At 34.3% G+C, this 23,551-nt stretch overlaps 6 protein-coding genes across 9 annotated transcripts; 3 read left to right on the top strand and 3 right to left on the bottom strand.

Moving 5' to 3' along the window:
• On the top strand, positions 786-23,551 carry LOC109355620 (40S ribosomal protein S20-2). Of its 2 annotated transcripts, XM_019598863.1 has the most exons (5): positions 786-790; positions 18,199-18,205; positions 22,481-22,597; positions 22,685-22,798; positions 23,399-23,551. In XM_019598863.1, exons 3-5 carry the CDS (start codon positions 22,486-22,488, stop codon positions 23,539-23,541), a joined length of 369 nt encoding a protein of 122 aa, XP_019454408.1. In that variant the 5' UTR covers positions 786-790; positions 18,199-18,205; positions 22,481-22,485; the 3' UTR covers positions 23,542-23,551. The 2 variants fall into 2 exon arrangements, with proteins under 2 accessions (XP_019454408.1, XP_019454407.1); XM_019598862.1 differs by lacking the exons at positions 786-790; positions 18,199-18,205 and adding an exon at positions 22,313-22,397.
• LOC109355608 lies at positions 1,981-3,695 on the top strand. Of its 2 annotated transcripts, XM_019598848.1 has the most exons (3): positions 1,982-2,429; positions 2,538-3,095; positions 3,269-3,695. In XM_019598848.1, the coding sequence occupies exons 1-3, from the start codon at positions 2,037-2,039 to the stop codon at positions 3,578-3,580; spliced, it is 1,263 nt and encodes a 420-aa protein (XP_019454393.1). In that variant the 5' UTR covers positions 1,982-2,036; the 3' UTR covers positions 3,581-3,695. The 2 variants fall into 2 exon arrangements, with proteins under 2 accessions (XP_019454392.1, XP_019454393.1); XM_019598847.1 differs by having other exon boundaries at positions 1,981-3,095.
• Positions 4,010-5,627, bottom strand: LOC109355615 (putative quinone-oxidoreductase homolog, chloroplastic). The gene is made up of 4 exons (XM_019598856.1): positions 5,499-5,627; positions 5,254-5,398; positions 5,060-5,151; positions 4,010-4,918 (listed from the first exon to the last, which is right to left on the bottom strand). Exons 1-4 carry the CDS (start codon positions 5,580-5,582, stop codon positions 4,229-4,231), a joined length of 1,011 nt encoding a protein of 336 aa, XP_019454401.1. The 5' UTR covers positions 5,583-5,627; the 3' UTR covers positions 4,010-4,228.
• Positions 7,353-9,882, top strand: LOC109355604 (serine/threonine-protein kinase-like protein CCR4). The gene has a single exon (XM_019598843.1). It carries the CDS (start codon positions 7,376-7,378, stop codon positions 9,746-9,748), a length of 2,373 nt encoding a protein of 790 aa, XP_019454388.1. The 5' UTR covers positions 7,353-7,375; the 3' UTR covers positions 9,749-9,882.
• Positions 9,884-14,095, bottom strand: LOC109355602 (receptor-like protein kinase HAIKU2). The gene is made up of 3 exons (XM_019598840.1): positions 14,022-14,095; positions 10,775-13,474; positions 9,884-10,315 (listed from the first exon to the last, which is right to left on the bottom strand). Exons 2-3 carry the CDS (start codon positions 13,326-13,328, stop codon positions 9,942-9,944), a joined length of 2,928 nt encoding a protein of 975 aa, XP_019454385.1. The 5' UTR covers positions 13,329-13,474; positions 14,022-14,095; the 3' UTR covers positions 9,884-9,941.
• On the bottom strand, positions 14,978-20,767 carry LOC109355617 (RNA-binding protein 24-B-like). Of its 2 annotated transcripts, none has more exons than XM_019598857.1 (6): positions 20,323-20,767; positions 19,950-20,082; positions 19,082-19,220; positions 18,518-18,554; positions 16,372-16,675; positions 14,978-16,257 (listed from the first exon to the last, which is right to left on the bottom strand). In XM_019598857.1, the coding sequence occupies exons 1-6, from the start codon at positions 20,503-20,505 to the stop codon at positions 16,217-16,219; spliced, it is 837 nt and encodes a 278-aa protein (XP_019454402.1). In that variant the 5' UTR covers positions 20,506-20,767; the 3' UTR covers positions 14,978-16,216. The 2 variants fall into 2 exon arrangements, with proteins under 2 accessions (XP_019454402.1, XP_019454403.1); XM_019598858.1 differs by having other exon boundaries at positions 14,978-16,277; positions 20,323-20,766.

Here is a 23,551-nt window from a genome sequence, read left to right as displayed (position 1 = left end):
TACCTTTCCACTTTCTAGCTGGAAACGCCCATGTTGGTTTTGCATTTACGCTCTTCTTTTTTTATAAAGGTTTCGTCATTTACATCAATCCATCAATATCCAAATGTTCGCATATTTAAAATCCATTTATATATTAATGCATAAAAATAAATGGACATGTGTATAAATGTATAGCTTACTTAATAGCCAAGATTTGTATGGATGGCCAATCCAACATTCTCTAAGTTGTTTGTACTTTTCTGCTTTGTTATCTCTTCTTACCGATTTTCCAACTATTTATTAAAATGAGGTTATTTTAAAAGTATTTTCAAGCTTACCAATATTAATAAATGGTGGGAACATCGATAGTGATGATGGCTGTGATAATGGTCGTCAAGGGCTCAAAGCAAAATGATGATGACAACCGAATGACCGGTACAACTAATGGTGAGCATGGGAATAGTTGTGGTAGATAAGATTTTTCTCCTACCCAATCTTAAATGTTAGTAGAGTCATTCTTTTAAATTGAAATATGATCTTAGACTCAAATTCGAGTGTAGTTCGATTAAATATAACATCATATATCTTTTATATAAAATTATCTTAATATTTTATTATGATTGTTCTTATATTAAGAATCCCTTATCTTGTATTACGAATCACCCTGCAAATTTTTTTTTTTTTGGGTGTGATTTGGAGTGAGGGTAGAGTGTGTATATGGTGTTGGGATCTCATGTTGTACATACATGACTATGAATCTCGTGTTGTACATACACGAGTTTTCCATAGAACTCGTGTCCTCTATTCACAAGTTCCATGATGGATTACATGATGTAAGATACTCGTGCATGTCAGACACGACTTCCCAAGGAAATCACGTTATTGGTTCACGAGTTCACCAAAATCGTGGATGTTAAAACTATATATGAGAACTGATTGTTAATATAAAATCATCTTAATATTAATATGTTATCCATGACACCTCTAAAAGTTATACTAGTTTTAAAACATACATTAAACGTGTGATAGTGTAGACATTATCCACATATTTTTTCCATGATAGAATATAATTATGGTGGCAATGATGAAAATTGATGGCAATGATAAAATCAATATTCAAACACGATTAGGGTTGAGTTAATTATATATATATATATATATAGAGAGAGTGTAATTCTAATTTCATTAAATTAGTGATTGAAAATATAATTTCATTCGCATGTAAAAAAACATTAAAGTTAATAATTTTTATATATATTTTAATAAAGACTCTAAAATTGAAACATACAACTTTTGTTGTGTGACTTTAATTACAGACACAATATTGACTTGAGAATTGGGTTGAGGTATGCAACCTCACGAGGTGGCTACCCTGCATTGTTAAATGATTGTGGTGTATTGCTATTAATTAATGTAAACTATTTTTCTAAATTGAGCATGTTGATGTTGGAATCTCATCGGAATAACTCCACATGCCTGCCTTTTCAGATAAGGCTATGTAGCATATTAATCACTTTTGCATTTATAAAACTATATATGTAAGGATAAGGATATGTAACATATTAATCCAAGGAAAAGAATCTGTAAACCCTTCGAAATTTAACATGATAAGTTATTATTGAATTATGAAATATGTAAAAAGGACAATAACCTTTTCTACGGCATATTTGAAATTGTATGAAGTAAATGGTAAAGTGGAGGATTAAGTTTTACATATTCCTAAATTTAAATGGCAAATTGAAGGATTAAACTAGGAGTTATAAATAGAGTGGTGATTTATAGATAGATAAATGTAAAATAAAATAATATTTGCATTGCATGTGTAATAATTGTAAATAATGATGGTCATATTAACGAAGTAAAAGGAAGGATGAATTTGATTTGGTAGAGTGTAGAGTGGTGGAGGAATTGTTTGAAGAGGACACGAAGAATGGTACGTGTCAAGTGGTTGAAGGTTACATGACACGTGTCAATTTGAATATGCAACATGAGAGTTATTGTATACTCTTCCAACACTTGAAAACCAAACTAATCTCCATTGTTCCTGAAACCATTGAATGAAAATGATTAATGTTTTAGGTTTGAGTCTCATCCTTACTTCACTTGCAGTAGCAACTGTCTTCTCTCCTTCTCCTTCTTCCTCCCCTAACAGTAACACCATTCTCAAAGATGGCCATAGAGTTGTGGTTGTTGAATATGATCAAGATGGTAACCACAACACCAAAATCTCTATCTCCCCACCAGGACATACTCATGATCATAATCATCACGCTTCTAAAGATCTCATTTGTGATGCATATGGAAGATGTAAGCATAAGATCGCTGATGCCATGGATGGAGCCAAAGATATAATGTCAGAGACTGCACATGACGCCATCAATATGATCCATGATAAGAAAGACAACATTGCTGATGCTGTTGGAAAGGCCAGAGAGACAATGTCTAATAGGGTCTATGATGTTCAGCAACAAACAAAAGAGACTGTTGATAAAGCAAAAGAGAATGCCTATGATGTTCAGCAACGAACCAAAGAGACTGTTGATAAAGCAAAAGAGAAGGCCTATGATGTTCAGCACCAAACCAAAGAGACTGTTGATAAAGCAAAAGAGAAGGCCTATGATGTTCAGCAACAAACCAAAGAGACTGTTGATAAAGCAAAAGAGAAGGCCTATGATGTTCAGCAACAAACCAAAGAGACTGTTGATAAAGCAAAGGAGAAGGGCCAAAGGTTTAAGGAGCATGTTGTTAGAAACGTATCAGAGGCTAAGGATAGTTTGGGGGTGGTTAGAAACAATATTGTAGGATCGATGGAAACAGTGATGGGGGTGGTTAATCTGCTTGGTTTAGCAACAGCTTATGGAATGAATGTGTGGGTTACTTTTATCTCAAGCTATGTGCTGTCAAGGGCTATGTCAAGGCAATCATTTGGTATGGTTCAGAGTAAGATATACCCTCTTTATTTCAGGGCTATGGCTTATTTTATTGGGATTGCTTTATTGGGTCATGTCTTCTCCCATGCAAAGGGCATGCCTCATATATTCCAAGCCTATAACCTTCTTGCTTCCCTTCTCACCATTTTCATCAATTCTATGTATTTGGAGCCTCGCGCAACCAAGGTAATCTTGTTTATATGTGTTGTTTATTCATTGTTACACAAACCACAATCATCACTTACCCATTGGAAAATGTCTCAGGTGTTGAATTACGAGCTACATATAGTATATATCTAATTGTTTTTTAAAAAACCAGAGTTGATTAAGTTTTTTTATTGTCTTCAATGATGGATCAGTTGATGTTGGAGAGGATGAAAATAGAGAAGGAAGAAGGAAGGGGAAGAGATGATATGATGAGTGGAGAACGTATTGGTAGCAGAACACGAGAGCAACATCATCACAACACTACTGCTGATCCTAAAGAACCTTCTACTACTACTACTAGTACACAAGGAACAGAGCATGATGTAGTTAGATCAAGGATTATGAAGCTGAATGAGAAGCTCGAGAAATTGAATTCATATTCCTCTATCTTAAATATTCTCAATCTCATGTCCCTTACATGGCATCTTGTTTATCTGGCACAACGTCTTCACCTCACTTGCTAAACCAATTACTCGTTCTTGTTTTCTTCTGTTCTTAATGTTTGTAAACATAGTTTCTAGTCTCTACATTTGTATTTCTACCAACGCATCCCATATATAAGATAGTAGGTTTGTCATTTGTGAATACAGTGCTTCCCAGTTTTTTTTTTACAAGTAAAAATTGAACAAAAGCCGTAATAAGAGAATTTCAACAGCATAACAAACCAGATATAATTGCCAGAATGCTACTGAATCCCATAATCACTCATCTTTCTTCCTAACAATGGCTTCAAACAGCACTCAAACATATCAGAGACAATAATACAATTTACTATTCAAAATTTGCATTGACATCTAGATCGAGACAAGACAAATTTTCATGTTACAAATCCATTTTAGTTGCAAAACGCTTATAACCAGCCATGGAATCGAACCAGTGAACAGAGGATCTGGTGATGCATGCACAACCAACCGAACTAATATTGAAAAAATGTAAACTTTTACAACAAACATTACATATTCAGTGCAAGCGTTTTCACAAAAAACGTAAACCCGTGACCACAAAATGTACTTAAAATCCATTCAGCATATGACATGCCTAGTTATTTGTATGTAAGAGCTTGTACAATAAGGTAGAGGTAGAATGGTAGATGATCTCGGAGCAAACAGTGGCTATGGTTCCACAATGATTTTTCCAGTAGCATGGCCGTCAATGCTCTTAGCCCAAGCATCTTCAGCTTTGCTCAGTGGAAACTTAGAGTCCATCACAGTCTTGAGCCTCCCATTCTTCACTAACTGAACTAGATATTCCAGGCCCTCACTCTTCACAGACACGATAAATGGCACAAGCTGCTTCTTCGAAAACGTAAGTTTCTTCAGGGCGAAAGTCTTGAATGAACTCAGATCAGGCGTCAAATCGACTACTTTCCCATTTTGAGCCAAATTAGAATCAAATATTGACCAAGGTATTCCAGTTGTACAATGTATGACTGCATCATATTTCCTACCAGATGGACTTTTTAGAGCTGCTCCCTCTGGAGTCTTGTAATCAAGAACCTCATCAGCACCTAAGCCCTTAACAAAGTCAATGTTGCGAGCCCCACAAGTGGCTGTCACATGTGTGTTCCCGAGTTTTGCTAGTTGAACAGCATAATGACCTACACCACCTGAGGCAGCAGTTATTAAAATGTTCTTGGGGTGTCCGGTCCCATCAAGTTTGACTCCTGCAATTTGAGTGAGGGCATCATGAGCAGTGAGAGCAGCAACAGGCAAGGCTGCAGCTTCAGCAGCTGAGACTTCAATGGGCCTGGCAGCGGTTAAGCTCTCACTAGCCACAGCAAACTCAGCTAGTCCACCTCCATACTGTCACTCAACATAAACAGTAAAACAACACATACAATGGATATCAGATACCAATCATCATTTTCAAATATAAATTATAACATCTCAGCTCATGAATTGGACAAGGTTCACATCAAGAAAGTGAAAGAAGAATATAAGTACTTGATGAGTGAGTTTAGCAAGGACTTTGTCGCCAACTTTGAATCTTTTGACTTGTGGTCCAACCTCTACTATCTCTCCTGCAACATCGGTGCCTGTTTCAGCAATTATATTAGAGGATATGTAAGTGTAATTGTGATTATTGTGATTGCGATTATTGTGATTGTGATTGCGGCATGAGAGTAGCAGATACTTACAAGGAATATGGGGGAAGTGGCGAGGTAAGAATAAAGCGCGGAGAAGACCCTTTTGAATCTTCCAATCAATGGGATTAATGGTAGTGGCTTCCAATTTGAGCAAGACTTCATTTTTGTTTGGAGTGGGAACAGGAACTTGAACATGCTGCTTAAAAATTCAATTAGCAGATAAGATTAGATGAGTGGGTGGGTGGCATATTCAAAATGAAGTTGAAGAAAGAATAACCGGAAAAGTAGATTGGGACCTTGAAGGAGGCGGAACCACCGCCATAAGAATCGTACTGAAGACATTGCATAAACTTCTTCGCTGCCAAATCTGATGATGCCATCCTCACTCAACCTAACTTCCCCATGTCAATCATCTTATATATAAACTATTAGTCATGTTTAACATTATTTTCGAAATAAATTTTTATATTAACATGTTATAACTATTACATTCTTTAATTACCATTAATTCTTAAATGATACAAATATATATCAACTATTCATATTTAAGAGAGCTTCTATCCTAAAAGAATGTATTAGTTCATGTAAATTGTTTGTGATTGGTCAAAAAATATTTAATTATTAAAATTTTAACTTAAATATATTTTCAACCAAATACAAATAATGATACATGTAATAACAGATGTCTTCTCTATGTTTAAAGTGTACAAAACTTTACATGTGCACAAATATTAACTTTTTTAGTGGATAAACCTAATAATATAATTTATGAAATGCCTAAGCAATAAAAGGTAATAAATCTTTTTTTTGGTTATCAAGGTAATAAATCTTTTTTTTGGTTATCAAGGTAATAAATCTTCATTAGAAGGTAAAAGATATCACATTCCAAATATAAAATAAATCGTGATAATTTATATTCCGTAAAAATATGATATGTATACTGTTTTGTTTAATTATAGAAATATTTTTTATAAAATGATTAAATATGACACATATCATAATTTTAACAGTTGGATGAGATAACTTACATTCTCACACCAAAACATACTTTATTGTCTTTAATGGGGAGGCTCAACTATTCTCCAAACCCTCCACTAATGAATTATGTGAAGAAATAATTTATTTTTATTTTTATTTTTATATTAATTAAATTTAAAAATCAATAAATAATTGGAGCCATAGGTTTTTTATATGCTACTTGTTAAGATATTTATCTAGTATTAGAGAGGATATCAATTCAATGGATGGAATATCATCTACCAATATGTATATTATAAATTCATTTAAATTATTCAATTTATTCATATTTAAAATTAATGGATTAATTCTAATCCATCTATGACTATATCATCATGAATTTGGATAAATAAATACCTAATTCATTTGATTCATTAGTAGAACTAAAAAAACTTATGATCTATTATTTCCATAAAACATTTTTAGAAAAATCATCTTTAAAGAAACACTTTTAAAATTCATTTTTTGAAAAATAGTTATTAATTTTTTCCAATATTCTATTAGCATAAGACGTTTAAGTTTCTCCATATAAACTTTTCAACAAATATATATAGTATATACTTAAGAACAAATATTGTGGTTATTGTATATAGTGAATCATTCTAAATAATTGTTTGTGATTGATGGGTCATACATATTTAGAAAAAAATACAAATATCACTAATGGGTGAACATAAGTAGCAAGCCAATTAAGTTAATTTACTTGATGAGATATCAGTATTAATTTTTTTTTATAGAATCAATAACCATTAGTATATGATAATAATATATAAAACTCATTTACTTTCATGTTGAGTACATAGTTTCTTTTTTTTTATTATCTTTTTTGAATATCTTGTATAATTATTGATATATTTCCCGAGTTGCAAATTATTAGAGAAGTTTGGCAATGAACTGGTGATTGAGCTTTCTTTTTATATCTGAATATAATAGAAAATATTATTGAATGTGAGGGCTGAGTCAAAGTCTGACTTCATTTGTACTTATATGTAGACTTAGTATTTGGTCTTCAGTCTTTACAAATTAACATCAATCACTTCTGTCTCATTTCTCAAACCGCGTCTCTTATTATGCCTTTCTTGCTTTTCTCCTTCTTCTTCTCATCTCATGAAATTATTCAATTCTTGTAATAATAATAACAATAACAACAACTTCTATGGCTTTTCTCCTCCTTATGATGTATTTGCTTTCTTCTCTATTTCCAATCATCATAAATTCACTTTCAACTATTTCCATTTCTGAAATTTCTTCCAACCAAACATTTATCTGTGCCTTACAACATCCAAACCAACAAGGACAATCAAATCTTAACTGCACTACCTTCCCTCAATCTCATGATATTATTGGACTTCAACTCATTCCCAATAATATTTCATATTCTCAGACTGTAGGTGGCAATGGTTTTATATGTGCATTAAGACCATCTTTTTCTTATTATTATTCTATTTGGTCGGTCATGGAATGTTGGAGATTCTCTAACACCAACTCTTCTACTAATGTTCCCTATAAGCGTATCTACCAGGGACCTGTTATCCAAACTATTAATGCTGGGAATTCTCATGTTTGTGGCCTTGTAAGCGGGAACCTTGAGTGTTGGCAATGGCCTCACTTCAATTCAAGTAAGGCCATTGCTAACATAAACATGTCAAGTATTGCAGTGGGAGCAAACTTTGTATGTGGCTTAACAGCAAAAACAGGGAACATTGCATGCAGTAGTGATAGTAATAATAATAGTAATTCTAGAGTTGTTGATCATGCACCTAATGGAAACTATACTGTTATTGAAGCTGGGTTTTGGCATGCTTGTGCTATATCATTGTATGGTAGATTGGATTGCTGGGGACACATGGATATGACTGGTGACAAAGAGAAACAACCACAAGGGAGGTTCATTTCCTTGGCCTTAGGAGAGAATCGAAGTTGTGCACTTAGGGAGAATGGAACTGTTGCTTGTTGGGGCTCAAATAATTTCACCACGCCACTCAGGTTGCAAGCCACTTTTTTTGAATCAATTGTTGCAAAGAGAAACGTTTTCTGTGGAGTTGTGTCTTCTAATTATTCCTTGTTGTGTTGGGGAACTGAGTTTTTTGAGTCAAATACCAAGGTGTTTGATAATGTCCTCCCAGGACCTTGTAGGAATGAGAATGAATGCAATTGCGGACTTCTATCAGATTCTGCCAAACTCTGTTACTCTCCAAACATCATTTGCAAGCCTTGTCTGCCTGTAGTTGAATCTCCATTTCAGCCACCACCACCATCTTGGACTAGTCCTAGTCCTAGTCTAAGTCCAAGTCCACCCTATAAAAGTGGTTGGAGCAAGAAAATGGTGGCATATCTAGTGGTTGGATGTGTTGGTTGTAGTTCCTTGTTGCTAGTCTTGGCCTTCTTTCTTTACAGGCACTGGAAATGCAGAGTATGCCGTGTCCATGATTCCGGGCGATTGGATGAGTCAGGAAACTCATCAATAGAACCAGAAGCTGTCATTGCTGCAGTTCTAGAGAAGCGGTTAAGTCATGTCATTAGCATGGGAAATGGAAAGCATTTGGAGGAATATTCATTTGATGTGCTGCTTGAAGTCACCAACAACTTCTCAAAGGAGAGAAAAATTGGGATAGGTAGCTTTGGTTCAGTGTATCATGCCACACTAGAAGATGGGAAGGAAGTTGCCATAAAAAGAGCAGAGTTTCCGTTCACCTCTCCATCTTATTATGCAGTGTTGGGTGCCACCAAACGCCAAGAAGAGAAAGATAATGCCTTTGTGAATGAGCTTGAATCTCTATCAAGACTTCACCACAAGAACCTAGTCCGATTATTAGGTTTCTACGAAGACACGAATGAGCGCATTTTAGTGTACGAGTACATGAAAAATGGTAGTCTAAATGATCATCTTCACAAGCTCCACAAAAATTCAGGTTTGGTGTCATGGGGTGGTCGAATCCAGGTAGCTTTGGATGCAGCTAGAGGCATAGAGTACCTTCACCAATATGCCACTCCACCTATCATTCATCGCGACATAAAGTCATCAAACATATTATTGGATGCCAATTGGACAGCCAAAGTGTCTGATTTTGGACTATCACTGATGGGTCCTGAAGATGAGGACTCGCACCTTTCACTCCTAGCAGCTGGCACGGTGGGCTACATGGACCCTGAGTACTATAGGCTTCAACATTTGACCACAAAGAGTGATGTGTACAGCTTTGGTGTGGTTTTGCTAGAAATGTTATCTGGACACAAAGCCATAGATAAAAATGAGAATGGGGTGCCAAGAAATGTGGTAGATTTCATTGTACCTTATATTGTTCAAGATGAAATTCATAGGGTGTTGGACATAAGAGTGGCACCACCAACACCATACGAGATAGAAGCAGTGGCGTTTGTGGGTTATTTGGCAGCAGATTGTGTGAGTCTAGAAGGTAGGAATAGACCAACAATGACTCAAGTTGTAAATAACTTGGAAAATGCATTGGCAGCATGTTTAGCCCAACCAACACTACCAACCTCAACCACCGCTACTTCTTTAGACTAGTTCCTCTTTCCTTTCTCCGCTTTTCTATATTACAAGCATTTTTTTACATTATTATCATAATTTGTACCCAAATATATGAATCAATACTTTTATATTTAAAACGTTTTTTTAAGATTATAAAAACACCAAATTGGTCTATCACACTATACAAAGCCAAAGACACAATCAAATTGATGTTTTACTTAGAAAATGACTAGAGTAAAGGGTGTCCTCCATCTTTGGCAAGATTGTTGTATGTGAATTTGAATGAGCAAGGTTGAGCATCAATTAGCATTTTGACAACCCCTCTCATTGCAGGGCGCAAAGATGGAAGCTTAGTAGTGCACTTGATTGCTATCTTCAAGACTTTAATCACATCTTTAACACACTCATATACCATTTTTTCATCAACAATGCTTAGAATACTACTTTCACCATCATTCAGATGAGTCAATACCCAATAAACAATATCCTTGGCTTCTCCATAATCCTCTCCAACTGCTTCTCTTCCAGACACTAATTCTAGCAACACCACTCCAAAGCTATAAACATCACTCTTTTCTGTAATGTTGGTTGTATAAGCCAGTTCTGCACGCAAGAATGATCTGGTAAGTATATATATTAACCATAAATATATGTAAGGGGAATATTTCACATATATATGTTTAGGGAGGATGGAAAAGTTTCCATATTTTATTCACCATATTATTAAAACTAGGCCATCTGTTAATTATTATTAACTTACATTACTACTCAACATTAACTGCTCTGAATCTCTGATGAAAACTGAAATATGATTGGAACTAACACATGAATGTTCCACATGGACCAATCTTGGTACCAATCATTGATAACAAGTACACATTTTTTGTGCAGCTTCCTAAAATATAATTTGACACAACTTAAAAATCTAATGTATGCAGCAGATTGTCTGATATGTGCAACCATATTTCACAACCCAAATGTAATAGCAACTTAATAGTGTCAAAATTATAAGATTGTAAAATATAAACATTCATTCATGTTAAAAACATTTACAAACTTTACCTGGAGCAATATATCCATGTGTGCCAGCTAGACAGCTATAATCCAAATTGTTATTAGATTTTTCTGCAAACCTTGCAACACCAAAATCAGCAATTTTTGGCTCATAATCCTCATCAAGCAAAATGTTGCTGGATTTTATGTCTCTGTGAATGATAGGTGGTGAACAATCATGGTGTAAATAGGCAATTCCTTTCGCAGCTCCTAGAGCAATTTTATACCTCTTGTTCCAATCCAATTCTGCCTTCCCATCTTTTATTATCTGTCTGTGAAGAGCTTCAAAAAGATTACCATTGGGCATGTACTCCAACACTAAAAAGTTGGATTCTCCTCTAAGTAAACAAGCATAAAGTTTAAGAATATTTCTATGCCTAATTTTCCCCAAAATCTCCATCTCTGCAGCTAAAATATTTACTCCATCTCCTTTCCCTAGTTGTTTTACAGCCACCATGCCACGATTTTTCTTCAACTCCACTCGGTAAACCTTTCCGGTACCACCACTGCCTATTACATTATCTTCATCCAAATTACATATTTCATCTGCATCAATATCTATCCGGTCGAAAGACGCTAGTTTCCATTTTTTACTTGCTTCATTTTGACCTTGTAAATTCTTCTTCACACCATGCTGCTTTAGATTATGTCTGCAACTTAAAAGCAGAAACACGGCTAAAATGAGGGCAAATATAGAAGCAATGAAAGAGAGCAAGACAATTTTATCAGCAAACCCCCTTTTCTGACCATGACTTTTGGCACAAATCTTCAAATCAGAATTCATGGAAGGTTGTAAGTTTTCCTCAACACACAATCCCTTGTTTCCAACAAAAGCTTTCTCTCCACTAATAATAAAAAGATCAGATGGAATTCTCCCAGAAAAAAGGTTCTCTGAAAAATCCACAGAGCTTAGTTTCATAGTGACTAAATAATCTGGTATAGAACCTGTAAGTTTGTTTCCAGATAGATTAAGAGAGTTCAATGAGCTCATGAGTGAGACTGACTGTGGAATATTTCCAGATAGAGAATTCCAAGCAAGATTCAAGTCCACCAGCCTTTCACAATGGCCTAGTTCTGTAGGTATTGATCCACCTAATGAATTCTGTTCAACATGCAACGATGATAATTGCTTCAAAGATTTAATTTCAGATGGTATTTCACCATAGAAATTATTGTTGCTCAAGTAAAGCTTCTCCAAATTTACCAACTTGCCAATATCTGATGGTAGTTTTCCTGAAAACATGTTCTTTACCAAAATCAACTCATTTAAGTTAGTAGAAAAACCAATGTCTGAAGATACCTCACCACTGAAATCATTATAAGCCAAGTCAATTATTTTCACAAGTGGAAGTGCCCAAACTTCATTTGGAATCCTCCCGGATAATCGGTTCCTGCTGATCCTAAACCTCTCTAAAGATTTGCATGTAACATATGACTCAGGAAAATTGCCAGAGAAATTGTTTTGCAATGCAAGCAAAAACCTCAACTTCCTGCTTTCACACAAGAACTTTGGGAAATCACCTGAGAATTGGTTCTCTGATATGTCAATACTCTCAAGTGGCGAAAACCGGCCAAAATTTTCTGGAATCATCCCACTGAAGTTGTTTTCATAAATTGAGAACCCAACAAGATGTTGCATATCTCCAAATCCAGCAGGAAGTTCACCATAAAAGCTGTTTTTATAGAGCTGAAAAACAACTAAGTTCTTCATATTACCAATTTGTTCCGGCAACGCGCCATGCATATTGTTTGCAGAGATATCAATCTCATGTAAATTGGTTAGGTTAGCTAGCTCAGCAGGGATTTCACCAGTCAAGTTATTCGCGAAGAGCTCAATCTTGTAGAGCTTTTCCAACTTGAAAATTGACCTTGAGAGTTTGCCAGATATCTTGTTTCTTGAAAGATCAAGTGTCTCCAATGCCTCCATTTCATATATTGATTCAGGAATCTCACCTATCAAATGAGAGCCACCAAGATAGAGCCAAGTCAAGTTCTTCAAATTTCCAAGAGTCACAGGAACATTGCCCTCGGTGTATTCATTTTCTCCAAGACCTAGTGAAATCAGTTCAGTTAGATTCCCAACCCAGCTTGGAATGCTGCCACAAAAGTAGTTTGCTGAAAGGTCCAAAACATGAAGGCTTCTGAGAGCAGACAAGTCTGGTATTCTTCCAAACATTTGATTCCCTGTGAGGTTCAAAACTCTGAGGTTGGTGCAGTTACTTATATCTGAAGGAAGCCTTCCATAAATTGAATTTGATGGTAATGAGAGAACTTGCAAGCTCTTCAGGACTGAGATTGAAGGGAAAATTTCACCTGAGAGAGACTTATTCTCCAGTGAGATTTCTGTGACTTTTAGAGTAAATGGATCACATGTGATTCCATAAAACTCACATGGAGAGTTTGATTCATTCCATGAAGCCAAGGAATTCAAGGAGTCCTTCAAATGGTTCTTGAAGTGAAGAAGAGTTTTGGTTTCCAAAGTTGGAGGTAGAGAAAGAGCAGGTTGGAAAATAGAGTAGAGAGTGAGTAACAACAACATTGGCAGAAGGAAAGAGTTGGCCATTAGGACAAAGTTGAGGGACAAGAGTGTCAGTTCATTTCAGTTCAGTTCAGTTCAGAAGAGAAAAACAATAATGAGTGGGAATGAATGATCTGATGAACAAATAAACCATTTACATTATTGCAGGGAAATTGGTAAGCATCACCATCCTGGAAACAAAGATGATTAGGTAATAACAGAACATTTACTGACATTACATTGCATTCATAATTAATACATAATGAAAAGGCAGAGAAACATGTTCAGGTTAGTGATAGTGACAGATAGTGCAAAGAAAAGTGATGTTGGAAGGTCAATTTTGCTTCTTTCCGTAGAGTAGATTATTACTATTGTACTGTTATTACTATAATTGTAATCTAAGAATTTATGAAAGAGATGATGCTTTGAAGTTACTCATCTAATTTGCAATGAAAGCAAAGCACAGATAATTATGAGTAACTATTCTTTTTTCTTTTAAAATCATTAGTTCCTATTCCCATTAGAATGATACTTCTCTTTTGAGGAATAGTTAATTACAAGAACTTTTCAAGTTAAATTATTATTACAACTTCAACACACTTTGGCTACCTCTCTTTCAATCTTTTTATTGTTCTTGTCATCTTTCCATATATACTACAAGATAAAATCTTCAGCAGTAAGGATTAAAGTTGCCCTTATTAAATATATAGATAGATATATTAAAGAAAGATGTTATACCTGATATTGAGTAGAGATATAGAAAGATCTTATTTTTTGGTTAATGAGAAGTGTAGAGAGCAAATGGATAGAAAAAGAGTTGAGCAAGAAGTAAGTGGAGTTGTTGATGAAGATCAGATGACTTAAATTCCAAACTTAGTTTTGATTGATATTTATCGGGAGACTAAGAAATATATATCACCAAATTTGTAGTTAGCTAATCCAAAGTACTTATGCTATAGAGATATTAGGATTAGGATGTGATGGTGTTCACAGATTTTTATGAACCTCTTCTATTCTTCTATCTTCATCTTCTTAGTCCTTTACTGGATGGACCACAAAAAAATAAGTGTGGTCCTTGTATCTGCCATTATTTCTCAATCAACATTTTCTTACTTTTCCTATTCTGTTTCATTTCAATTTTCACTATATACATCAATATGTAACAACATTTTTGAGGAATTGATTCCTTATACTACTCTATAAAAGGTGGTGGAAGTATCGTGGTTGAAATAGAATAGAGTAAAGCACTAATTTATTCGTTGATGTGAAAATGATGTGAAAATGATTTCCCTTAAATTGTGGCATGAAAAAGCAGAAAGTTGTGATAATAGTCATCACAAGCCATGTCTATTGTCTAGTAAACTTGAAGTGATGAACATCCTCCTCTCCACCAATTAAGGTAGGTTTGCAGTAGTTGAAACTATAATTTTAATAATTTATCAACATAGAATTAATGTGTGAGTCATGCTTTGTCACATACTATTGTTTCTTCCCATCATCATTCATTTTTAGATGAAGTACCACAACAGCATAGTTCTGGGGCTAACCCTTGAGTCAAAGGGAAAGTGGATAACCAATGGGGGCTTTTTGATGAGTTTACTCACTAATGCTTAGGATCTCCTACAGAGAAGATCAGATACATAATCTCACCAAATGTGACATTGTTGTGTGACCAAATGCATGTCCTCCAGAGATATAACAAAAAGTTGAATAGTGGTTTATGCATTAACTTGACATGAATATCCTTGACATAATATAAGTTGAATAGAGAAGAAGCATACATATAATCAAATTAAACGCAAAGTAGAATAAGTAGGAAATCCACTCTCTCATCCAGCATATGGATAGAGAATGAAATGATCCTCCTACTTTAGCAATAATTCCTGATTACAATCCAAACCATATAGGCATAATAAACATAGAATTAATATAAGAGTATCAAGGTCCATCTTGATGTAGTAAAAGTTGCCAAAGAGAGAGAGATAGATAGGAAGCAGCAAGATCCAGAGATTGATAGGATTCACCTATGTCCTAACCATGGTTGGTGATGAGTGAATGAAGTGTAACCCAAGGGAACCAAAATATATCCCAGGGTTACGTGCAAGTGCTAATTTGAGTTCAACATCCATTCATGTGGTTCTCAAAATTATGAAGATCAAATGTACTAAATAAACTACCCCTCATAAAGATTACTAAATTGGGCTGAAGCTCCATACTTTAGCCACAATTACTTTACAAAACACAAGTTAATCATTGATTGCCTCCCCTTACCCAAAAGGAAGATTGTTAATTGATTGGTTGGTTGGTTAAACCTTTTTGTTGTGAAAATTGAAAACATGGCATTTTATATAAAAAACATGACCGATCCTAATACTAAAGCTTAAAAGACTATAGAGCTAGATGTTACCATACAAAAAAGCTGGGACATCTAATGTCCATGATTGGAGGGATATGATTGATTACCTATTTCTTTAAACTAACTTAATTTCTAATTGATGATCTAACCTATGATCCGTGATCTCCAATTTACAATTTTCAAAACCATTCCTTACTTTTTTACTTGGCCCTTCTTAGGCTGAAGTTAAAAAGATGGTTTTTTTTTTTGGCTTAGCCTTCCCTGGACTAATTTGCAATTCTTTTTCCAACTTAGCCATTTCCTATAGCTTGTGTTGGTGAAAGATATACATTTTTGGTTCTCTTAAAAAAACCAACCCTTTCATTCGAGAAAGGTGCAACTTTTTTTCATGCATGAGTCTCCAAATTTGGAGGAACTTTAATTGTAGCCCCTACGGAGGGCCTTGTGCAAAAGTCCAAATGCAAATGATGGACTTTGTTTTTTGTGTTAGTGAGAGTGTGTGTGTGTGTGAGAGAGAAAGAGCACCATGGTTAGGCCAAAGGAGAGACTTCAACAATCATTTGGAGAATATGAAGGTCTAGCGATGAGGTATTAGAGGTTGAAGAGCCATTGTCACGCCTGGGGCACAGCAAAACACACTGTCAAAGATGTTAGTATCGAGAATAGGAATAGGAATAGGAATAGGAATAGGAATAGGAATATCGAGAATAGGAATAGGAATGGAGTGCAAACCTGATTGTATTGCAGGGGAAGGTGGAAGAGAGATGGGTGTTGCATAGTGCTGAGCGTAACCACCATGTGCAGCAGTTGAAGCAGCAGCAGCAGCAGCAATATGAGAATACTGAAATAGGTGTGGCTGGTAGTTCACAGCACCATAACCACCGCCATTCCCATCTCCACCGTACTGAACATATGGGTAGAATGCTGCACCACCACCACCACCACCACCACCACCCGTCATCATTCCTCCACTTCCATAAACTGGGTACTGTCCTCCTCCTCCTCCTGTTGCTCCTCCATACACACTATAGTAGCTCTGCATTCAAATAATAATATATTTTAATTCATTATACCAAGAGATTATTATGGAGACTCTAAATAACAACAACTTTATATGGCCCAATCAAATTCATGTCTAATCCTAAAATATCAATAATTAACAATTTTATTTTTGTTCAATTAAAAACATTAAACAATAATTGCCTTCATTATAAATGTTTATACGTACAGTGTGTAGGGCAAATGACATTATCCTTGTCGTTTATGTATTTGGAAATTTGAAGTTAGCAACATTTATATATAGACCTTAACTTTGAAGTTTGTATTATAAAATTATTGGTTTAGACTGTGGGTCTGGGATGAGTTGAAATTGTTATAGATCAGACCTGCTCCTCATGGGAACAAATTAAACATCCTATATTCCAAAACAAAACAAACAAAACAAACAAAACTTTGACTTGACTAATGCCTAATTCATCATATATTCTATGGTATTCTTAGTTACAGCAACAGTGCCAGCTACATTCTGTTGAGTACAAGTGACAGGTTGTCGTAAACAAAGTTAGTGCCCCACACAAGTGCTGCATTCTCCAACCTCTAATTACCATTTTACCACTACTTTCCTTTATTAGTATGGAATGTTTTCAAATTCATATCCATGGTCACCATCTTGCTAAACAGAATTTTCTGTTCATATCAAATGTAATTTCATTACTTTTATCTACTTACTTTTTTAGCCAAATATTATTTTCTTTTGTTCAAATCCGGCCACACAATTGTTAGATATACTAAATGGATAACAAAAATTTAATTAGTATAAGACTCATTGTTTATTCACTATTTTTGTTTATTAAAAATTGCATCAATAATTCTAATATTTACTATATTGAACCAAAGATAATGAAAATATATTGATTCTTATACTATTTAGATTTATCTTCACAAATTATCATATTTTATTTAACTTAATTACACTTATCATTATTTTATGTTTAAAAGATTATACTTACATATCATATAAAGGTAGTTAGTGTAATGTATGTATATAATTAGATGTGATTTATGTAGATATAAAAAAGAGAAATGTGATTTGTGTAAATTCAATAAAATCAGGGGATGTTAATGTAATTTACTCCAAAAAGTAATTAAAAAAATTAATACTTTATGATTTTTACCCAACATTAAGTGTTTGACAAAAAAAATGTGATAAATTTGATTTTCCCAAGTCGGGAGGATATTTAATTTTAATTAGCTTTCCATGTTTCCATCCTTATTTTAGTTTATATATAATATGGAGATGATTTTTTTATAAGTAAAAGATGAATTAATAGGGGTAGGAGAGATGTTCAACCCAAGTATAAATGATGAAATTAAAAAGTATCACCCTTATCATATACTTGATATGAAGATGATGTTTTTTGTTGACCGAAATAATTCAAATATTGAAGATATTTCGGTATGAGATTTAAAAAGTGATGATTGTATTATTGGAAATGTGACTTAATTTAATGCTCAGATTAGAAAAGATGATAAATTAAAAAAACTGTTCCCATAACTAAGGTACAAGGTTCTTAATCTGGACTTATTTAAAAGAAAGAAAGAAACCAAAAAAATAGTTTGACTTCATGAAAGCATTGGAGCAAATTTCTTATAGGATTGAAGATCGAAGACGATTATATATGTTGTATTTACAAATCTCTATTTAAATATTTGAGTGAAAAACAAGAGAGATGGTAGTGAAAATAGTTTGATTTCATGAAAGTTGAAATAAAAAAGACGTATCATAAGAGCTATGATTGAAAACGCATCCTAAGTAAAATTTATGAATATGGAGAGAGCATCGAGAGAAAGAAAAAGTAAAGGTTTAAGATGTACAAACCGTAGGGTAAGTGTAATCCGGCGAGTAAGGAGAATACCTGAAAATAGTGTCCAAAGAATAAGAAAAGGAAAAAAGTGGTAAGAATAACATGAAGTTAATTAAGCAGTTTCATTGAATTAAGTAAAATGCATGCATGGGGCTACTACAGAATTTGTAGCCTTCGTCATTTCATGTGGAGTTTCCATGATTCGACCTTGATAAACCATATACATTAAATTTGGACATGTCTATATATATATATACACCTAGCTAACATTAAGATATAGATCAAAAAGTATTAAACACATGCCTATGGTCCTTTATTTGTCCTCCCCGCACATGATGTGAGAGAGAAGGTTGATGGGAAAGATGTATATATAGTGATGAGGTGGAGTGGAATGATGATAAAAGAATAGAGATGAAGTGGCAAGGCGTGCATGAGTTGACGAGTGAATAGTGATAGATAAGCCAAGTGAAAATATGTTGTGCATGAGTTGGCATTGCATGTGCCATTGCCACCTTAGAATAATAAAGTGTAAGTATATATGTAATGTATAATGAGCATATTCAATTTTTCATACATACCCATAAAGATTATAAGGCATCCCTTGCTGGATGGCATAATGAGGGAAAGTTGCTGCTGAAGCAAAAGCTGACCCCACTCCTCCACCTCCAAACCCTGTCTGGAAAGAACCCATTACCCTAAAGTTCCTACCACCTCCTCCTGCAGTACCCATTATTATTATTATTATTATTATTATTTATTACTATGTACACCAACCTTAATTATTAATCTACAAACATTAGTTAACACATTTCTAAACACACAAAACTATTGTTTTTATAAGTATACTGAACGAAAATAAATGCTTGTTTCAATCAGATATATACGATCATATCACTATCAGTTTTAGTATCATTGCCCTTAGGGTAATAGAAAAACTTCAAATATTAGCTATTAAAAATTAAATATACAACTTTTAGTATTGACTCTACATTTTTTTAATTGCTCATTCATTACCCTGGTTCAATGATTAGCATAACCCTGTTAAATACACTATTGAGCTTGTTAATTAGGCACATTTGTCCCATTTAAATGTTTCCCAGAAATACACATGCATGATAAAATTGAACTCTCAGTTGGATAAAACAGAATGGAACTTTCCACTCTGGAAGAATATTCAAGCTTAGCTGCCACTTAGCTGTGTCTGGCTATGTCTTCCATTCTTATCAGAGAACAGTAGACAAACTTGGAAGAAAATATTTTATGGAACTTTCGGAGATCTTATAAACCAGCATCTAAGATCCAGATTAGATGATGTTCAAAACTGAGGAAATAAATTATAAATAGAACTGTGATATTATTTGTATGTCTGTGCGGGATAGCTTTCATGTTTATAGCACATATTACTATACTTTATATGATAAGTTGGTGTATATAATGTATATTTACCATGCTTTGGGGTTGAAGGCTTAGATCTCTGTACACCCAAAGAAGCAAGGTTGCAGTTAGCTCTACGGCCATCGATTACGGGAGAAGCATCCACACAAGCTCTCATGGCAGCATCTGGTTCACGAAAAGTAACCTAAAATGGAAATAATAAACATGCATGAATGCATGACTCACGATTAATTAGCAATTTAGAATAATAATATAGAATGAAATTGACAAAAATATATATCATCTTATCATAAACTGTTGATGATTTATGTGGAATTGTGGTTTAGTGGTAATTAAGAATTAAAGAATGGGAAATAAGATAAGGTGTATATATATAGGATTCAAATGAGAGAGAGAGGGAGAGAGAAGAGAAAAGCATATATACAAATCCATAGCCTTTAGATCTTCCAGTGGCTTTGTCAGTGATGACAACGGCCTCCAAGATCTCACCGAACTGCTCAAAATACTTGTTCATAGTCTCTTTCTGAGTCTCCCAAGCCAACCCTCCAACAAATACTTTTGTGTATGTGGTGTCACCAAACTGCCCTGCCAAATTAATTGGAGTCATTTTGATCTTCTTATTCAAAATCTTCTTTTACTATATATATAGCAAAACTTCTCCTTCTGTTTTTACTTTACAATGAGTGTATAGCAAGATACAGATCTAGGTGATAGAGATGAGAAAAACCCACTAAACTTAGAGGGATCTTCTTCTCTAGCTAGGTTGTGAGTGATATTGGATGAAAAGAGAAAGAGAGACAATTAGGTCAGAGATATGAAAAATAAAAAGAAGATGGGAGAGAAAGAAAAAGGTTGGAAAAGAAGAGGAAAGAGGGCCTCACATAATAAGGACATCAATTATATACATACCCGCCCCACCTGCTCCCATTATCATCCAATATTAATATATCATCTTTCAAAATTTTAATATATCATACATGCCACTTATAAATTACTTAATAAAATATCACTTCATACTATACGAGAATTTAGAGGATGATATATCCTTTTTCATATTATTAAAATTTTATGTACCAAAAAATATTATTAGAACTTTGAGCCAGAAAGATATATGTTATCCTGCTTAGTTGGTACTGAACCGGATGCCATAATAATCTTAGCTATACCTTCCTTTTTAATTTATTTTTACCAAGACTGGTGAATTAATACAGAGGTATACGGTTAATGGTAACAAAGCAAAAGTTAATAGAACGAGAAAAACGAGATGGAAATCATAAATTTGTATTCACGTTGAAAAGAACCCAAAAAATCATAAAATTCAAACAAGTAACCAGTTATCAGTTCGAGTTCCAGAGAAAGTTATAAACATTCAAAGTATGTAATAGTAATACATGAATTAAATAGAATTGAGCTTGTGATTAAAGATTGTTGAAAGGATATAAAATTGTGGAATATGAAAATTGAACTGTGTGAGTGGCATTAGAGGGTACCTACTGGTTATGTGTAATTCATACATCAACAAATACACACGACTATATACGTGTTTTTTCATCCCTATTCACTATATATCCTTTATTGGATGTTATGTCTCTGTGTTTTAATGATGTGAATTTCGAAAATGAAATACAATGTTTAAAATAGTAAGTATTACAATGAATGTATTCTTAAATTTATAAACAGATTAAATAAAGTGATGAAGAAATGGCAAAACCGGAGAAAAAGAAATATGCGAGCGGTCCAAGGAGCGTTCCGGTTTGGTTCATACTTCATAGTAGAAGCAGTAGTATTTTGTGGGAGGGAGTTGCACGCGCAATGATGGGGGCGTGGGAGTTGATGATGCAGGAGTATTATTATGTTCCCTTCTCTTTCCACTTTCTATTATTTTGAGGAGGCATGTGATGGCATGCATAATTACCCCTCTTTTCTTTTATTAATTACCTATCTTACCCCTTTTGTGGATCAAAGTCAATGGTCAACTCTCCTCTCAAGCAAAGTCATCCACATGCTCTTCTTTTTTAAAACGTCACTCTCACAAGTGAGAACTGTGAGATTTATGTCACACTATCATTCAATATAAAATGAAGGATAAGATTTATATAGGTCATTTTATTCCTTTTCATTATATGGTTTCAGCCTTACCATTTGCAAGTCACAACTTTTTCCATTACATACATGTGAGGATGGTTCTCGTGCAGAATGATTTGATTAAATGTGTTTGTCCAGTTGTGTAAGATTGGATTTGAATTATTAATACTTATTGGAAAAGATAACACACTTCAATTACTAATTCCTTAGCTATGAGGGATACACTTGTTATTATAAAAAAATTGTTTTGGGCCTGTTAAAATTTTTGGAAGTGAATGAATTGGGGCAGCCCATTAGATATGGATAACAGATAGAGAGAAATACAAGATGAGGAGTGTGTTGTTGAAACCCTACCCTAGCTTCTCCGTATTTTCAACACAGCTGCAATTTGAATCACCATCACAATCAACCAAGGTTCTTATTTATTTATTTATTTATCTCTTGCCTTAACTCTGTTATCTTCTCATTCGTTTTGTTAATTAATTTTGTTTAAACAGAGATAATGGCTTATGCTGCGGTGAAGCCTACTAAGCCTGGTTTGGAGGAACCTGCTGAACAGATCCACAAGATTAGGATCACCCTTTCCTCCAAGAACGTTCAAAATCTGGAGAAAGGTTTGTTTTATTTGACTCATTTATTAATAATTAATCCTAATTAATGAAAATGAGTTTGATTTGATGATATTATGATGAAAATGATAGTTTGTACGGATTTGGTTCGTGGTGCAAAGGACAAGAGGTTGAGAGTAAAGGGACCTGTTAGGATGCCTACAAAGGTCCTTAACATCACCACTAGGAAAACACCCTGTGGAGAAGGTAACTACCTCTTTTATTTATCTTTCTATAATGTGCCATGTCCATTGCCTTTGGTATAGAAAGAGCATAGGTTAGTGTGATTGATGTTAAGTTTGTAAATAGTGCTTTAGGCTGCAATTTCAGAAATTCCCAAAACATTGAATTTGCAAATGGGGCTCACATTCTAATAAATTGGCGTCTGCAAGTATCACCATTCCAGATTTCAAACCTTCATTGTTCTGTTCAATGTCAATATGGGGAGATGTTATTAACACTCTTCACTATCATGCTTATCAACCAATTTTAACTAGAGAAAACATCAAATGAGTCCACCAAATATATCACTCTTACAAATTTGCTTCTTTAAAGAAAGGTATTAACCTAATAAATCCATCAGTTTTTAAACAACATAAATATGCTTCCTTTAAGTTATACTGTTCTCATTTGGTGACACTTTTCTCTGGATAATCAAGTTCAGAGCCTTATATGGTTGGTTATTATGCGCTATAGACTATTGATAGTATATTTGGAGTGATGATAGAATTATTTATCTATGCATATTTTTGTAGTTTCATTTTAAATGGCTGTTTTGTTTTGTTCACACCCTGCTTATCCTTTCAGGTACCAACACATGGGACAGATTTGAGCTCCGAGTTCACAAGAGAATCATCGATCTATTCAGTTCCCCTGAGGTGGTGAAACAGATTACCTCAATCACAATTGAACCTGGTGTCGAGGTCGAGGTTACCATTGCAGATGCTTGATTCTAGCCAT

This window comes from Lupinus angustifolius, chromosome LG08 (genome assembly GCF_001865875.1).
Source record: "Lupinus angustifolius cultivar Tanjil chromosome LG08, LupAngTanjil_v1.0, whole genome shotgun sequence".
Classification (NCBI taxonomy): domain Eukaryota; kingdom Viridiplantae; phylum Streptophyta; class Magnoliopsida; order Fabales; family Fabaceae; genus Lupinus; species Lupinus angustifolius.
The sequence above is the reverse complement of the archived record's forward strand: the minus strand, read 5'-3'. Positions and strand labels throughout refer to the sequence as shown.

Excerpts from the sequence above, each read along its gene's own strand:
- LOC109355608 (XM_019598847.1), top strand. The coding sequence starts at position 2,037 with ATGAAAATGATTAATGTTTTAGGTTTGAGTCTCATCCTTACTTCACTT. Across the intron at positions 3,096-3,268 it reads TGGAGCCTCGCGCAACCAAG|TTGATGTTGGAGAGGATGAA; the intron begins GTAATCTTGTTT and ends ATGATGGATCAG.
- LOC109355615 (XM_019598856.1), bottom strand. The coding sequence starts at position 5,582 with ATGGCATCATCAGATTTGGCAGCGAAGAAGTTTATGCAATGTCTTCAG. Across the intron at positions 5,399-5,498 it reads GTGGTTCCGCCTCCTTCAAG|CATGTTCAAGTTCCTGTTCC; the intron begins GTCCCAATCTAC and ends ATTTTTAAGCAG. Across the intron at positions 4,919-5,059 it reads TTGCTAAACTCACTCATCAA|TATGGAGGTGGACTAGCTGA; the intron begins GTACTTATATTC and ends GTTGAGTGACAG.
- LOC109355604 (XM_019598843.1), top strand. The coding sequence starts at position 7,376 with ATGGCTTTTCTCCTCCTTATGATGTATTTGCTTTCTTCTCTATTTCCA.
- LOC109355602 (XM_019598840.1), bottom strand. The coding sequence starts at position 13,328 with ATGGCCAACTCTTTCCTTCTGCCAATGTTGTTGTTACTCACTCTCTAC. Across the intron at positions 10,316-10,774 it reads ACATGGATATATTGCTCCAG|AACTGGCTTATACAACCAAC; the intron begins GTAAAGTTTGTA and ends TCTTGCGTGCAG.
- LOC109355617 (XM_019598857.1), bottom strand. The coding sequence starts at position 20,505 with ATGACTCCAATTAATTTGGCAGGGCAGTTTGGTGACACCACATACACA. Across the intron at positions 19,221-19,949 it reads GCCTTCAACCCCAAAGCATG|GAGGAGGTGGTAGGAACTTT; the intron begins GTAAATATACAT and ends TGGGTACTGCAG. Across the intron at positions 16,258-16,371 it reads TTCCCCTGCAATACAATCAG|GCGTGACAATGGCTCTTCAA; the intron begins GTTTGCACTCCA and ends GCTGTGCCCCAG.
- LOC109355620 (XM_019598863.1), top strand. The coding sequence starts at position 22,486 with ATGGCTTATGCTGCGGTGAAGCCTACTAAGCCTGGTTTGGAGGAACCT. Across the intron at positions 22,598-22,684 it reads CGTTCAAAATCTGGAGAAAG|TTTGTACGGATTTGGTTCGT; the intron begins GTTTGTTTTATT and ends TGAAAATGATAG. Across the intron at positions 22,799-23,398 it reads GAAAACACCCTGTGGAGAAG|GTACCAACACATGGGACAGA; the intron begins GTAACTACCTCT and ends TTATCCTTTCAG.